Below are 17,565 nucleotides of genomic sequence, written 5' to 3'. Positions count from 1 at the left end.
TCTGCAAATTTGTCAGTTGGTGTTTGGGATGCCAGACGCCAAAAACTTAACTAGACATACTGAGGTAATATATATTTTTAAAGGTGTTAGAACCACCACTGGCTATGGCAACATATGGGCACAACATTTTAGCATCGCCAAGAACACTACACGATCAAAGTGACAGCATGTGATCTAATGTACAGTACAGTACAGTACAGTACGCTTCCAGTCACCAAGTGTTTCCAATGTCCACACTGTGTTCAGGAGACGTGAATGCTTCATAAGACGTGTCCCATTTCCCAGATTCCCCTGCACTTCCGCTTTCCATCACAGAGTCAACAGAACGAAAACAAAATGCGATAGTCAAACTGATCAAAGATCTGTGGTCAATAACAGCGAGAGAGTTTTCCCCTTCGAATGGTGTTTTCTGAAATTGACGCGTTCAAACTGAAGCCATGCAGTTTTCTCCAAACAACGGGGACTTTACATTCGTCTCCTCTACAGAGGCGCAAGGTAAGCTAATGCTAGTTGAGCTTCACCCACTAGCATATGAGGCCAAAGAAGGCATCATTGGGCGTCATTACGCTGTTATTGGATTGTCGTAAATTGTCATCTATAGCTACACGTGTTATGTTTAGTATAAATGTTGCACAGTTTTTGTAGTAACGACTTGACTATGGAAACATTTTACTTGATAAATGCACTGCCGACGTGTCGTCACTAATGCTATATGTTCATAAAAAACTAATTGGCCGTCTAGAATATATTTTTTGACTTAATGTTGGATTTTGGGTATGGATTGTGAATTCATCTAATTTCTTGTCTCATTCAAATAATATTGTGATATCTTTTAAATAAACAAAACCCTATATTCTACAGAGCTTAGTGGCACAATCGCTGCCCCTGATATTAAACTGAATATGGGCAGTGACAGTGCTAAAGACCCTTATGCCACGGCCTTCCTGAGGCAACGAGGTTACGGTTGGCTGCTGGAGGTGGAGGAAGATGATGGCGAAGAGACCAAACCTCTTCTGTAAGTCAAGGATTTTCTTAGTGCTATAATAACACTACACACCTTTAGGTTCAATTTGGCCATTTCCAGGGGTTCTTTAACACAAACTTTTCTTCACATTAATTAATTTTTTTCCCACGGAGCGCTATTATGACTGTGGACCCATATACAGTAAATATTTGAATGCCTCATATTAATACATAGCCTGCTGTATACAAATTGATGGATAACTAGTTTGGCCTGGCTAAACTTTTTTTCAATTTCCATCTATAGCCTTTATGCAGAGATGCACTTACTTTTTTATTCATCTGATTTTGTCTTTTCTGTATGCAAATCCATTAATGCATTTTACTCTTTTGCCATTAAATATGATGTTGTATGTGTGATCAGTGATGAACTCGACATTGACGTGAAGGACATCTATTACAAGATTCGCTGTGTGCTTATGCCAATGCCATCGTTGGGCTACAACAGACAGGTGGTCAGAGATAACCCGGACTTCTGGGGCCCTCTTGCTGTGGTGCTTCTGTTCTCCATGATCTCAATCTATGGACAATTTCGGGTGAGCAACTCATTGTAAGATGATATAAGATGGTTGAAGTATACAGTAAATGGACTCTTTTCTTGTAGTAGCAACAGGGAGACAAGCTATGTTATAAACTACATAATCGATTTCCACAAAACCATGTCTTGAGATTTTATTAGGCATAATAATTTAAGTAGAGAGGTAGGGTTGTCGTTAGCACAGGTTACCCAGGGCCGTTGAACAATTAAGTTACATTGCACAGTGTGCTGACAACTGTTGTCATAATACCAAATTTTGACCTCTATACGATACCTGCATAAACCACCTCAATACTGGTACTGAAACGATAACATGGCAAAACTTAAATCATCAGTAAAAAGCAGTGAATAGTAGCTCACAGCTTAACAACGTAAAATTGTTTTATTTGTGTGAACTCTAGTAATTACTATTAGGATATTAATTATAATACTTTTTCTGAAGTGTTTCCGCCTTCTGTACAACTTGGTTCGGTGACGCACTATGCGCCAGCACCCTCTGACCCTCTGTTGGAGTGCTTGGTGCATGATGGTAATATGTCATTTTTTTCCCCCTTACAACTCACGATACTGGTATGGTTACTTGCAACACTATTGCTAACTGTCTGCGCGTAGTTTAGCAGCAATTGAAAATCTTGCATTGTAAGTGAATACAACAGCATATTTTGTGTACAATGAAAATAACATGAACAACACTACTGTGCCTACTGGCTCAATTATGTTTTGGGACTGCTTTGCTAAATCCAGCCTATGGTGTTTTGAACCAATTCTGCGTGAAAAGAAATCTCATTGCTATCTGAAGCGAAATAGTGCTGCCCAGTGTCAGAAGGTCGGTCGTAGTTACAGGTCATGCAGTCTTGCAATAGGATAACGACACAAACATACAGCTACTAAAAACCCCCACGATAGCTAGCAACAAAACATCGGCCTATTCTGAAGAGTCCCGATATAAATGCTATTGGTCATCTGGTAAAAAAAAAAGCTTTTGGAAAAAATAACCCTTCAAAACCCTGAGGAGGAATGGAGCACTTTGGTAACGGAGAGAGCAGTGGTGTCCACACTTTTTCATTTGAGGGCCACATACAGAAAATCAGAAGGACGCAAGGGCCACATAATGTTGAATGAGAAATTGTGTTTAGTCCTAAAAATTGTAAAAAATAATTTATTTGTGCTTTTGCATATTTAGAAAAATGCAAAAGTATATAAACCAATGTATTTGTAATATGGCAGTAGGGCTATTATAGTTTTGGAATTTTTCATTTTAGTTAGGTTTCATTGGTTTTCAGGGTGGTTCTGTTCGTTTTTATTAGTTTAGTTCTTTAAAAAATGTTTAGTTTTAGTTTAGTTTGTTAGTTTCAGTATTAGTTTAAAAAAAAAAGTGTATTACTTGTGAGCAATATTTAAAAAAATACCATGGGTGCAACATCATCTGAAGGTGCTTTTCTATTGGCTGCTGCTAGATGACGTCACTTCTGTGTGACATACTTTCAAACGTCATTATTCCGGTTTATATCAAAATAAATCTACTAAAAATCACATTTAAAATTATCCCCAAATGCTCATGCATTAAATTAATTACCAAAGACTAAAGCGAAGGACATGTTTACTATAATTATAGTTAGTTTTAGTTAGTTTTGCAATTTTCGTTCTTTAAAAAGTATTTTCATTTTTATTTTATTTCGGTAACAATATTGTTTTTTGAATTTTAAGCTTAGTTTTTTTCATTAGTTTTAGTTAACTAAAATAACCTTTAATGGCACCTGTTTTTCGATACCCTCCCTTCTTACTTTGAATATCTCTCAACATTTTTGTTTTGTTTATTTTAATTGAACTGAGTCAAACGCCATTTTTATGGAGAGAAATTTGTGTCTTTATTTTCAATCAAACAAAAAAGGAATTTGCAATCAAAAAAAATTTCAATCAAACAAAAAGGGGATTTGCAATAAAAAAAATAATTCAATCAAACAAAAAGGGGATTTGCAACCTCAAATAAATTTTAATCAAACAAAAAAGGGTTTTCATATAAAATAAAAATTTGCAAACAAAAAAAAAACATTTCAAACATGGATTTGTATTTTAATAAAATCTTTTGCAAGCATTTTTTTTCGTTTTGTTTGCCAATCTGTTTTTTGGTTGCGAATCTGTTTTTTGGTTGCGGATCTGTTTTTTGATTGAAACCTGTTTTTTGGTTGCGAATCTTTTTCTGTGTTGTGTGGGCGGGGTCCTCCGTTCAACCGATGATAGAAGCCTTGTCATTGGTCAGCTTGGAAGCCGCTGCGACAACTTTCATTGGTCAGATAGGAATGGGGGTGTGACAATGTTCGTCTGACTATTTCCTGGTTCATTTTGTCCAGTCGCCGCCAGCATCGAGGTAAATATGACACCCCCCCCCCCCCTAAACAAATGCAAAGGTTTCTTTATGAGTATAAAAAAAAACAACAAAACTTCATCCTAACAGCTATCCCAAATTAGCCGTATGTTTGTGTTTTGACTGCCAACAACATAGCTTCATGACTGACTCATGTATCGGACCATCAGTTACCTAGCTAGCTAACATGGCTAAGCAATGCTGAGTGAGTGATTACGTTAATTGTAATGGTTAGAACAAATCACCGGATAAACGATAGATCAAGGGTTGCTTTTAGATAAACGTCAGATAAACAAAACGGAAAACTAGTGGGGGGGGTGTCATATTTACCTCGATGCTGGCGGCGACTGGACAAAATGAACCAGGAAATAGTCAGACGAACATTGGCACACCCCCATTCCTATCTGACCAATGAAAGTTGTCGCAGCGGCTTCCAAGCTGACCAATGACAACCCAGATAGCAAAAGATGTTTATTCAACGTTGAATTAGGGTTAAAATGGATGATTTTTGGTTACGGTTGAAGATTGATTGGTCAATCAACATTGATTCAACAGCATTATGTTAACATTGAAGTTTGTGTTTAAAAGATAACATTGAATCAACGTTGTATTTTGGTTGAATTAAAACGTTTGAAAGGTCAATGTTTAATTAACGTTGAATCTATGTTTGCCCTTCTCGTTTTTTTTTTCCTTCAGCTGAGAAATTGACTAGGAGAGGGGGAGGGGAAGTATTCTGGGGACAGGTGTGTGGGTGGGGGGTGTTAGAGTCTTTAAACATTTATAATAAATATAAAACATAAAGCTAACTACTTTGCGGATTTCATTTATTGCGGGTATTTTTTGGTACCTAACCCCAGCGGAAAACGAGGGAACACTGTATTTGCAAAACTTGTAAATTATTTGAATGTACTCGAAACACCTGGCATTTCCACCAAATAAACTGTACACTTTAGAGTTTCTAGTTTGTGCATTTCAGCCCAGTCATCAAAAATATGTGCCCACATCCGGCATAAGTCCGGCACAGGTGGCATTCAGTCGACACTGGCATAAGGCATGTGGGCCGAACATGGCCCAGGAGCAGCAAAGGTGGCACTGGCTTGACTCTGGCAAACAGGATGTGGGCCAGTTGCTGTGTGACGCATCTGGCCCAGCTATCAATTTACAACTCTGGGCCACATATGTATAGCCAGTCTTGTCCCACTCTTAAATGCAGTTTCAGATTTATTTATTTTTTCTACACACATTTTTTTACACATACTTATTTGCATAACAGATGTTAAGAAGAATTTTAATACATCATCACACAGACATTTCAATATGTTTCTGGTCAAACAATCAAAGTTTGTGTGTGAATTCTGTGAACGAACTTTCATGAAGCTTCCAGAGAGAAGTTCTTCGAACGTACGTTCACCATTTCTTTGTAGCGATTCAAGGGTAAGTATTTAATTTTCCTATGTTTTACATTTGATATTTTATGGCTTCATATTGACACAACTACTGAATTGACTTCACAGACATTGGTGTGTGCGTGCGTGCGTTTGTGGTTATCTAAATTTTCCCGTTAATAGTTTCAATGCCATAATATTTAGTTAGGTGCACTCACTGGCTGATCAGAGAAAATCTCATTTTATCTGACCAGTTTTGTTTCAACCTGCAACGCATAAACTTTAAGTCTAACAATTCTAAAATAAAAACAACTATGAATATTCATATGAAAGAGATAATTATTTACATTTAGTGGAAATCTGATTCAGAGGTAAAGCTTTTAGGGGGCAATATTGTAATGAAGCTATTTTATTGAGACGCAACTCTGCGAGTATAATCATATAAAAAGGTACCAAATTATCACTAGCACCAAATATTACATTGTTCTGGGATAATATTCAGCTTGTATTGTAAAATATGCAGAGCTTGAATTATGTATTTTTTATAGTGCTGTGTGATATGTACATTGTGTGCATAATATTATATTAAAAAAATACAAAAGAGGAATGACTTATGCGTTACACACATTTCCCAGGTTATGTTTTAAAAATCTATTATATATCTCATACAATTTTTATTTCATCGAGTTGATTTAAATATCTACTGTACTTTCTAACGTTATTGGATCGCTGTTCCACAGTACGCCACTAGATGGCGGGACATGCTACTAACCAGACTGACACACACAGTCATACACAGCGTAGAAGAAGAAGAATTTCAAATTGCCGACAGCCGTGCTAAGAGCGGGAATCCAAACGTCGACGTTCTGTGTTTCAGGTCGGTAAAAGTTACATTAAATAAAACAAATATGTATCACCATGTCTATTGTCAGTTGGGTCGCTAAGCATATTTGGTCTTTAGAGGTGGTTTTAGTGAAGAAATTGTTTCGAATGATCCTAAACGTTGAAGCTAAGTTGCTAATTCCGACGGCCTCTTAACAATGAGTTACTGTGTGCTATGTTGCTGATATGCTAGTAAGCTAACGAACTGCACTGAAGCGCTACAGGAGCGTTTACATGAAGAATGTATCTTTTTTCAGTCGTTTTTAACAGGCTGGTTTAACAGTTGAAGATAGAACATTGAATAGCGTTTTCTTTTAGGTTTAGTTTTTAAAGTAAATTAAGTCCACTTGTATAGTAATGTAAGGTTTATCTGTAATTTGTTTAACTTCTGTATATAACTTAATTCATCACGAAATCTAGTCGAATCATGCTTCAGGATATTTATTTGTTGAGGGAAGTAAAAGTATTTTTTAGTAATTACTAATTATTGAGCCTATAATGAACACATTTTTTTCACACTGTAATAAAACAAAGGTGTAAATGTTGTACTTTGTTGCTTTTAATATCATTTGTTGTCTGTTGATGTACAGGTTACTTGTGCTGTTTTGACGAGTCACATGGCGTACAGGTGGTGCCAGCGTCTTCGAAACCAGATGGCTAATTAGTAATTTACTACTTATTCAAACTAAGAAGGCATGTTGTACCTTGGCCAGAGCTTGGTGAACCTCTTTGGTAAGTAAACAAGTGAACACTCAAAATATTCATTTCTAAGAATCTGAAGAAAGCTTAGGTGAACTACCTTTCACCACATCCAAATGTTGAAATTAGTGACAGAGAATATAACTTGGCACAGGTTTAATGGGGAAGGAGAACATGCAGAGGTCTGTCTTACCTATAAGGAGGAAGAGGGCAAAGTGCAAATTTTTTTAAGGTAATGTTGGTATGTTTTCAGAATTCATAATATAAGATAACATAATAATTAATAGAATATCGGTTGTGCTCAGGTTTCAGGCTCTGAGTGTTTCTTCAAAATGTTCTGTCCACAAAATCCATTCTGAGGAGTAGCGCAAGACAGGTAAATGATTCTGCGCACTGTACTACATGATTGTGATGATATTATTGCGGTAACACATTGCTGACTTGTACAGTAAGTTTGAAACTTACATGCTGTGTTGTTGATATTGTTTAGGTGCACAACTCACTTTTTCAAGACTACAAACACAATTACAGCTCTACAACAGGTACCTAGACCCATTGTTAATTTAACTTGTGAGTAATAATAACTACTATGATTATGAAAGAACACAATCACATTGTGAAAAAAAATCTTGAACAGGGTCTTCTGTTTGTTTCAGGCAACCCTTTTTGCGGTGCTTGGGGACCAACCGGAAGAAAGGGAAATACTGTATTCGTAGTTGGTAAGTTTTTCAAAGGTCACTGTTGTAGAATCAAATCATCATAAATCTTAGCACACTTTTTTTATTTTATTTTTATTTTTTTACCAATTTGTAAGGCATAATTATGGAGGACCAAAACTGCCAAAATTCAAAATAAATAAATGCCTAAATAAATAAATGACTAAATAAATAAGTAAATTACTAAAAGTGAAAGTAAAAACGGATGAAAAATATACAATTCAAAAATGAAATACAAATGTATTATTTTTATTTTCAGTTTTAGTCATTTAGTTATTTAGTTAGTCATCTGGGGGGTGGAGAGGGGGTGATGTATATGAATATTGCAAAATTTAGTAAAGGTTATGTAATTTACTTAAAAGTAAAATCTTCAGGCATCGGGAGAATTCTATCAACAAAAGTTGAGTGCAAAAATTAAATTAATAATAATAATAATGTCGTCTCTCATAGATTAATCACCTGGCTGTCGTTGAAGGCACCAATTCGGACAACCTAATCAGACGGATGATGGCAACTGTGATGACAAATGCCCTGGGCTGTTAAATGAATACAACTGGGCAGGGAAGCAAGACAAGTGTTGCATTGGCAAGAAGGCATTCAAGGAGACAGTGATGCAAGACTGTATGTTTGGTGAGTTATCGTCTATGTAAACTACTTATTACAACACAGAGTTGTTTTTGAGCAGAATGTTCTGAGCTGCTTTCTTTTGTTGTGTAAAATCACTCCACCTGGGGTATGGAGTCAGAATCCTTCCAATACCCGAAACCTCGTAATAAGGGTTTGACTCTCCGAAAACATTTTTGTATAACTGAAAAATTGTTTTGAATTGTCCAAAAATATTTTTGAATGACTGAAAATTCCCAGAAAAAGCTTTAAAAAAAAACACTAAGAAAAGACACATTTTAAAAGTGCGGCTCCACATAGACATTATTTATCTATTAATTAGAGAATGGTCAATTCCGAAATCAATGAAAAAAAACACAAAAAAAACATCATTGATACTTCACAAAAACAGCAATTAGTATATGTATCTTTGTCTTTTCATTAATATATTGCAGTCAAGATACACTCCATCAGGCCAGGGCTCTACACTAACTTTTCCACTACTAGCACTGGTGCGAGTAACATTTTTGGTTGCTCGCACAGCACAGGATTTAGTCGCACCATTATTTGTGGAGGTGCAGCATGACCTGGCTTAGGCATACGCAACTCGATATATTTGCAAAATATTTTATTGGAACACGAGGTTTGCCTGCAACAGCAGTGGCTATCAAAACAAGTCAATCATTTCTAATAAATTATGTCAACATTATTTTCTTTAGCTCAGTAAAAATCAGTATTTTTTTTTCTTCACCGCTACTCCCCTTACCTTTTCATCTTTATGCTGTCCTCGCTCCGAAGCTTCTAAATTTCACCAGCTAGACAGCGAGTTAACGACGTTCCAAATAACCAGACTTCATTTTCCTTTTGTGCTATTAATTTGAACAATGGCCTCTGACCATTACCCTCTTTAAGTCGTCGTAAAACTAGAAAATAAAATAAACAATGTACCTAACTATACACGACACACTTTCATGCTAGTAGCTAGTTACATTGCACATTCAACATTCTGTAATTGTCCTAATTAACTAAAATAAATCTACAGTGGTTTTTATATTGACATCGCATGTATTTACCAACATTGTCAAATTCAACAAAAAAGTGTTACTTAATACTTACTGATAGTTACTGTAACAACAGAACAGCTTTTTTTCTAAAACAATAAATTGTATTGGATACTAACTCTCTTCTCTTTTGTAATCTTGTCTTTCAGTTGCTGCTCGACAGCTTGACCGTACACTGACTCAGCAGGACTTTGGTGTTACTGTCAAGCATTGGCTGCGTTTTGCTCATGAGCGTAACGGTGGCATCCCAAGCAATGCTAGTGCCTTGGACGCAACTGCGAACGCAAGTCAAATTTAGTGTGTCTTTTTATGGACTGACGTACAGTCAAAGTGAAATGGTTACCGCTTTATACACTGATGTTCCTACAGTTCATTTCATGTTTATTTCATTCCTTTGTCAAGAAAAAGAATAATACAATAAAAACAAACATTATTTGAGGCAGAAACCAAACGGCTGTTATTTTCTTTGCCTCCATTCTCCCCAGAATTCAGTTACAAAGTACTGTGTTTTGATTTCTAATAAATGTTTGAATATTAAACATATTTTCTGTCCTAAGATTTTCATACATATGGGGAAGTATGGTTAAGGAAATCAACAAGCTAATAATACATCCAAGTAAGTTGTAAGACATCTGCAGAAACACTAGGTGAAAAACATACGGTAACTTTTTTTCTTCTAGTGGACTAGCCCAATATTTTTTGTTAGTTTAAAAAAGTAGTTCTATATTAATGTGCATGATAATAGTAATAATAATAATGTACATTTAGATGTAAATTCCAATGTAAATGATGATTAACTTAAAACATTTATTCCTCACATTAATTCACTATAAAAATGCATGTAGGTTCTGATTTAGATGATAGTTGAAACGACATTGATATTGTGTGATATATGGTTACAAAGCAAACGTTGACTCAACATTTTATCAACCTTGCACTTTCTGTATAATTTAAATGTTAGAATTCAATGTAAAATCAACCAAAGATACATGTAGATTCTGATTTAGATGATGGTTGAAACGACATTGATATTGTGTGTTTTATGGTTGAAAAGCAAACGTTGACTCAACATTTTATCAACCCTGCGCTTTCTGTTTAATTTAAACGTTAGAATTCAATGTAAAATCAACCAAAGATGCATGTAGATTCTCATTTAGATTATGGTTGAAACGACATTAATATTGAGTGATATATGGTTGGAAAGCAAACGTTGACTCAACATTTTATCAACCTTGCGCTTTCTGTATAATTTAAACTTTAGATCTCAACGTAGATTCAACACTTAAGCCGAACTATATTTCAACGTTGATTCAACCACATTTTGCTATCTGGGAAGGCTTCTATCATCGGTTGAACGGAGGACCCCGCCCACACAACACAGAAAAAGATTCGCAACCAAAAAACAGGTTTCAATCAAAAAACAGATCCGCAACCAAAAAACAGATTCGCAACCAAAAAACAGATTCGCAAACAAAACGAAAAAAATACTTGCAAAAGATTTTATTAAAATACAAATCCATGTTTGAAATGTTTTTTTTTTGTTTGCAAATTTTTATTTTATATAAAAACCCTTTTTTGTTTGATTAAAATTTATTTGAGGTTGCAAATCCCCTTTTTGTTTGATTGAATTTTTTTTTTTATTGCAAATCCCCTTTTTGTTTGATTGAAATTTTTTTTGGATTGCAAATTCCTTTTTTGTTTGATTGAAAATAAAGACACAAATTTCTCTCCATACATTTTTAGCATATGTCGCGGGCTACTGAAAAATGGACGGCGGGCCGCAAATGGCCCCCGGACCGTAGTTTGACACACAGAGATAGAGGGTTAAAATATCTATGGAGACATGCTCAAAGTTTTGTTGAGCATTACTTTTGATTGTTACCACCATTTTTTATCACTATTTTTTAAGATCATTCTGTCGAAGCCACAAAAACAAAGCAATGCCTAATTTTCATTGGTTAATTTTCAGTATATTTTCGTTGCTGATTAGACAAGGAAAGGCAAGTTTATTTGTATAGCACATTTCATACACAAGGCAACTCGATGTGCTTTACACAAGGAAAGACAACACAAAAGCATCAAGAAACAGTAGTTAACATTAAGAGGAAGAAAAATAAATGAAAATAGGTTACAAAATTTCCTAAAAAGAACATACAATAACAATCTTAAAACATTATTCAACAGATTAGTTGCCAGCTTCATGTTATTTGAGTGATCTTTACTGTGCTAACTGCTAAGCTATACTAACTTGTGCTGCTGAGTCCCGATCACACTTTTTTTTCTTTTTTTTTGGCACCTGAGTCTGTGTCTTTAGTTACACTCGTTAAACCTATATTCGAAGTGAAGCCGTTTGGATGTATCACAATTGCTAACCTGTTCGTGCGATTTCAAATCTTTGAGAATGCCGTTTAAATGCGGCTATACTTGATATCAAGCAAGACAGACTTATTTAAGAGTATCTGTCGGGTTGATATGCGGGGGTCGCACTAACATTAACCTTAGATAAAATATCATGCTGCAAATGGCAACACAAGATCTGGGGACAAAGGTGGTGCTCAGCCTGCAGGAGAGCGGAGGAGACGTGCCTGAATGAATGTTAGTGCACCGCTAAAAAAAGAAAAAAAAGAAAACAAAAACGAACAATAACATTATGTAATATAAAACTAAGCTATTACTGTTGTATTTGGGAAGTTACTATAGTTGCACATTTGGATTATTTTGTCATGTGACACAGAATGAATAAAATCCACATAATCTGCTCCAATTTCTGATCACGTGATCGGATGTGGAAGTCCCTGCCATCCATCGATTTTTTTTTTTAATACATCTGATACTTTTCAATATGATTATATGAATGTCTCATGGTGATGGTGATGAAAGCTGTGACTTTCTCATCCTAGCTTTCTGTGTACCTGGCTCACTAGTGGTGTTAAAGAGAAAAGTTTTAGTGATGGGCATTGTGCCAAGTTGTGTTTGAAATGACCTTTAAATGAACTCTCAAAACTTAAATTCTGCTTTGAATTAATTGTCAGGTGGTTTCCTGGATCATCACCATCTGGATATTTGGATCACTAACAATTTTTCTCTTGGCTCGTGTTCTTGGCGGTGAGGTAAGTTGAGCGGATTTCTAATTAGCAGACTTATAATAAGTGCTGTTCTAATGAGTCTTGTTTTGAGCAGGTTTCCTACGGTCAGGTCCTTGGAGTGATTGGATATTCCCTTCTTCCGCTAATTGTTATATCCCCGTTGCTGCTTGTGATTGGAGGTTTTGAGGTGGTTTCTACCTTCATCAAAGTGAGTCAATGACATTCATACTGTCTCATACACAACATAATATAAGAAAATGTGTAGAAATAAGCTGGTTTTATAAACTATAATTAAGCCACAAGTCGTGCACGCATGTGCACACACACCAATGCTTGAAATGAGTGGATTCGCATCACAATTTGCAAGTCAAAATTCTTATTTTGCACCTCAGTCAAAAACATTGAAATGCAAAATTGCAACTGGGCGTTTATGTCAAAACGTGGAGCTGCCAAATGACATGGAAATCACTCAACTCCAACTTCTTCTGCCCTTAACTCGTCATGATTTTTCCGAATATTTAAAAAAAAGTCATCAGAGCGTCCGTGGATATCGAAGGCTTTAGTTGTCCCTCCGCACTCTCTGTGCAGGACTCGGAAGGCGGGGAACGGTGCAGCTCCAGTAGGTCCCTCATAACTGATCAGGGAAGAGAGCCTCACTCGTATGTGAGCCTGTCTTTGCACCGAACTGGAGCAAATTATCGCAAATTACGTATGAATTATCAACTGTCATTGTGTGAATTCATAATATTACTGTAGCCCTTACGGCTACTATCTAGCTGCCTTCTTCATCAATGCACACTATGGGTATGGCAATGGCTCAGTGTGTTACCCCGGGTTTTCACCGGATGCGGTTGCGGTGCGGTTGCGATGCGGTCCGGCGACGCAAGCAATTAGATTCCATTCATTCGAATGGTGCAGTTTACACCGCTTGCGGGTGCGTTGCGTGTCGACTGCGGAAGGCCTGCGGCGTACCGCAAGCCTTCCGCAAGGATAGACCTATTTTCTATTTTTGCCGGACGCCGCAGCGGTAGGCCTCCGGCAAATGGCAAGCTAGCACAAAACACATCGAGCGGGACAGGAAGACCGAGGCAGTTTCAAAATAAATTTCCGGTTACCTTTCAGAATAAAACACTCGCCAGCTCCTATTTCGCAAGTTTTTCAGCAAAACGTGACGTGTGCGTCGCCGGGCCATGTGCTCATTCACGGTTTAGACACCAGCGAACATGGACGAGGAGAGGTTTATATTGGAGGTGGAAAACCACAAAATAATATATGACACGGCACATCCTTTTTATAAGGACTGTAATGTATTGTGAGTTTGATGTTTGCGATTGCTTGTTGTGCCCGTCTCGCTTGCCGTACTGAGCGGCAGCCGGACGCGGAAGACAGAAATAAAGAGTGGACCCGCACTGACCCGACTCTCGTTATTAATATACTTTACAAGGACAACCAAAAAAAGGATGCTGCATGGAATCTCATATCTTTCTGCTTCTCTGTTGAGCAGACTTTCTGTATGTTTGTCGTTGTGAAATGCCACATGATCGCGCGCGCGCGGTCCCGCGAGACACGTTGGGAAGTGGGCGGCGACGGAGCTGCCGGACCGCAGCTGTGCGGAGCCGGTGTGGATTGACAAAAAAATTGACCCGTCCGGAGCACGCAGTCAAGACGCACCGCACCGCAACCGCACCGCAACCGCATCCAGTGAAAACCCGGGGTTACAGTTTGCGGGGGATTGTGGACCCAAGTGGAGGGAGGCAAAGAAAGGCGTGGCAGGGGTGCTCTTAAACATGTTTTTAATTTTAACTTAAAGTGCAACACAAAATACAAAGTACAAAACAAGGCTGGGAATAAACTTACTAGTTGTAAACTAAAGAGGCAGGACCGGCGGCAGGTGCAGGAAACGAGGTGTGACCAGGACAACAACAAAGACTCGACAAGGACTGAACGAAAGCAGGGAACTAATGCTGCATTCGAGTATGGTCGGAAGTTGGAAATAGCAAAGTTGAAACTTCCCAGTTCCGACCTCAAAGCGTTCGAAGTGAAAGAAACAACCAAAATGGCGGATAGTGATAAATTGTTTTTTATTTTGGTCCTCAAAACTCAATTTGACCTACGGAAAACTTACCTTTTTACAATGTTGCTTCATTTATTGTTTTAATCTTATTTCATAAGCATTCCATACAGTTAAGTAGTTTACCGTATAATTTCATGCAGGGATATAGCAACAATACTGTCACGTACGTTGCGTTACATGAAATTATGGTGAATATTTATGAATGAAGAAAGCTATCTAGTTTTATACTCGAGTAAATTGTGTTTTGGCATTCAGAGTGACGTCACATTGTAGTCCGCCGGTGAAGTCGGGGTCCTTGTTTTTTTCCGACTTCGCGAGTGGATTTTCCGAGTTCCCGGATGCACTTCCTGGTTTGAACTCTGATATTTCCGACTTCCGACCATCCTCGAATGCAGCATTAAATACACATAGTAACGAGTGACACCTGGACAAGACACAAGTGGCTTGGGGAGCTGATTGGATAACACAAGGGAACGGAAAACGAGCACAGGTGGACATGATAAGACTTGACGAGACAATGACAGAAAGGAGACACAAGGAAAACATGACCAAAAAAAACTAAATCCGAACAGTGCAGGGCCGTACCTAGCTACAGTATTTGGGGACCACAGTTAACAAGGATGCAATGTTCGGTTTGAAAATGAAATGGCCAAGATTGTCAGCATACTCTGTCTTTCAGTACTGTTTGATTAGCCACTTTCACTTGGTCATTGGTTAAATACCCTGCCATGGTTATATAAAAATAAATGCATACAAAATTAATTTAATGAAAAAAGGTAAATATTAGAGAACTACACTCTTTGCAATTGTATACCTTTTTGCACCCCCTGGATTTACTGTAATTATAATTTTTTACTACTGCACTAGTATAAGGTAGTGATAGGCAATTCTGACTATGTACAAATTTGGTTATGTCGTGAGTGCCACCATAGGAATGGAACTCTGTCGTAAACCTTACCTTCTCTTTTTTTTTTTTTTTTTTTTTGTGTGTGTACACCACAAACACTTCATCTGATTAAAATGTGATGAAGGAGAGAGGAACTAGTTGAACATTGTCATAAGTTTATCTCTACCATGTCACATTTGGTGACAAAAGTATACACACCCTTCGCACAATATGGGAATATGAGGAGTACTTGTGTAACAGATTCCAGCTTGAGCTGTGCGGATGTACTTCAGTAAAACCTTACTTCCCATGCCTTCAAATAGGTTGCTGGCCGCTGAGCTCATTGCCTGGGCGGTCCCTCAGCGGTCTCAAGTTCTCAGGCCTTTTGTAAAATTTTGGCTACCTACCTTATTTAGTGACAAAAAAGGAGAAAATCATTTGGAACACTGCAGTGTGTTCAAGTGCTGCATCCTACGGCCAATGTAATTAAGGTACAACTGCACAAGTATTAGGTCAAGTCAAGTTTATTTATATAGCCCTTAATCACACAAAAGTCTCAAAGGGCTTCACATGCCCACAGTTGACATATACCAACAGAAACCCCTGATCAAACCACAAAAGTGCCAGGAAAAAAAAAAAAAAAATCAGGGGAAAAAAAAACAAGAAACCTTGAGAAGGGGCCGCAGATGTGGTAATCCCCCTTCCAGGTAATTAATTTTAGGGCAAAAAGGGAGGTTAAAAAGATAGTTTTGTATGATGTTAAGGTCCAAAGCATACTTATAGGCAATTGTACTTTTAATTAATTAATGCTCTTATTTTTAATTACATGAAAAAAAATAACAATTATCATTGTTTGCTCTTCTTTCAGCTGTTTGGCGTTTTCTGGGCCGCTTACAGCGCTGCGTCACTGCTGGTCGGCGATGAATTTAAAACAAAGAAGCCTCTTCTCATATATCCCATTTTCCTTTTGTACATTTACTTCCTATCACTCTATACCGGTGTTTGACAGAATGAATTTGTACTATGGACCTTTTAGTGGACTATGATGTTAACCCCACAAGGTGAAAAATAATTTCTGGAGATGTTGGCATTATATGTTCCTTTTGTATATACTTTTGACCGCTGTGTCTTCATAATGTTAAAAAAATATGTATATATATCTGCTTTTACAGCTTCAACAGTGCAATACAGACTGTATGTCCCATTTACAAGTTTCTTAGGGTGGACATTTTTACAGAAAATGATGACCTGTTCTGCTTAATTGCACAGTACTGAAGATGGTGGCATATATTTGTGATTGTGGATGATCTGAGACAATATTCTGTTGGACCGTATCATTATTTTTTAACTTTGGTCCCATTGGTAAACTACAAAAGTGTTTTAATTTATTTTTTATTTTATTTTTTTTTTTATTTTTTTTTTTAACAACCTTCCCAAAATTAGGGCAACTGTTGTTCTGTTTTTCAGCAGATTGTAGATTGCCCTTTTTGTTTGCAAAAATACACCAAGAATTCAGATGACTGACAATTTTTTGCTTATTTCTATTGTTTATTAATTCTGTGTAGTGATGCAAGAAGGCAACACTTCTATGAGGATTGTTCACTGCTAACTTTTGGTCAGACTGTAAACAGTTTTGTTTACATAAAGTATGGCTTCATTGTATATTAAATAACTCAGTGATGGTGAATTTATTTAGTTTATGTCATGACAGAACAGAGACAGAGAGAGAGAGACCCATACAGCAGGTGAAAACAGGTTTCCTTAATTAATGGGAAGCTGTCTGTCAGTAAGTAATATAAATCCTTTATAAAAGAACAACAAATAGCATATTAATTAGGGATGTAACGATAATGGTGATATCGCGATATTAAAACTTCCACAATATCGTCATGTTCCCGATTTTTTAAGGCAACACATGTTTAAAAAAAATAAATAAAAAAATCAGGTTGAATTCCGTTGGCGAATTCCCTCTGGTGGCTATTTTTTTTTTTTTTTAAGTACAGTTTAATTTTCATTGGGGAAGTTTTGGCCCTTCTATGTCTAAAATCTATGCTAATCGTTAGATGAGTCAATAGCGAGTTAGCGAGTCAATATGTGGAGGAACTCAATGTGGGCTTGCATTAGGTAAATGCCTCAATATGAAGTGTTTATGGCGATTGTAGGTTGTTTATATGTATTGCTTTTATGTACAAAAGCACAATATTGTGTTGTTTTTTTTTAGTATGAGCTAATTTTTTTTACAATATTGTG

The 17,565-nt window shown here is 36.9% G+C and overlaps 1 protein-coding gene and 1 long non-coding RNA gene across 2 annotated transcripts; both read left to right on the top strand.

Moving 5' to 3' along the window:
* Positions 1 to 278: 278 nt before the first annotated feature.
* Positions 279 to 17,002, top strand: yipf4 (Yip1 domain family, member 4). Its single transcript, XM_077495461.1, has 6 exons — positions 279 to 495; positions 862 to 1,015; positions 1,385 to 1,556; positions 12,302 to 12,379; positions 12,450 to 12,563; positions 16,184 to 17,002. The coding sequence occupies exons 1-6, from the start codon at positions 438 to 440 to the stop codon at positions 16,319 to 16,321; spliced, it is 714 nt and encodes a 237-aa protein (XP_077351587.1). The 5' UTR covers positions 279 to 437; the 3' UTR covers positions 16,322 to 17,002.
* On the top strand, positions 4,695 to 9,720 carry LOC144001272 (uncharacterized). The gene is made up of 8 exons (XR_013278422.1): positions 4,695 to 6,185; positions 6,781 to 6,922; positions 7,044 to 7,121; positions 7,195 to 7,265; positions 7,380 to 7,431; positions 7,546 to 7,608; positions 8,056 to 8,235; positions 9,419 to 9,720. It is a non-coding gene; the product is annotated as an uncharacterized LOC144001272 (long non-coding RNA).
* Positions 17,003 to 17,565: the final 563 nt, after the last annotated feature.

The sequence above is a fragment of the Festucalex cinctus genome, chromosome 14 (assembly GCF_051991245.1).
Source record: "Festucalex cinctus isolate MCC-2025b chromosome 14, RoL_Fcin_1.0, whole genome shotgun sequence".
Lineage (NCBI taxonomy): Eukaryota > Metazoa > Chordata > Actinopteri > Syngnathiformes > Syngnathidae > Festucalex > Festucalex cinctus.
The sequence above is the reverse complement of the archived record's forward strand: the minus strand, read 5'-3'. Positions and strand labels throughout refer to the sequence as shown.

Coding starts and splice junctions, on each gene's coding strand:
- yipf4 (XM_077495461.1), top strand. CDS start 438: ATGCAGTTTTCTCCAAACAACGGGGACTTTACATTCGTCTCCTCTACA. Junction 1,557..12,301: donor CAATCTATGGACAATTTCGG/GTGAGCAACTCA, acceptor ATTAATTGTCAG/GTGGTTTCCTGGATCATCAC. Junction 12,380..12,449: donor CTCGTGTTCTTGGCGGTGAG/GTAAGTTGAGCG, acceptor TGTTTTGAGCAG/GTTTCCTACGGTCAGGTCCT.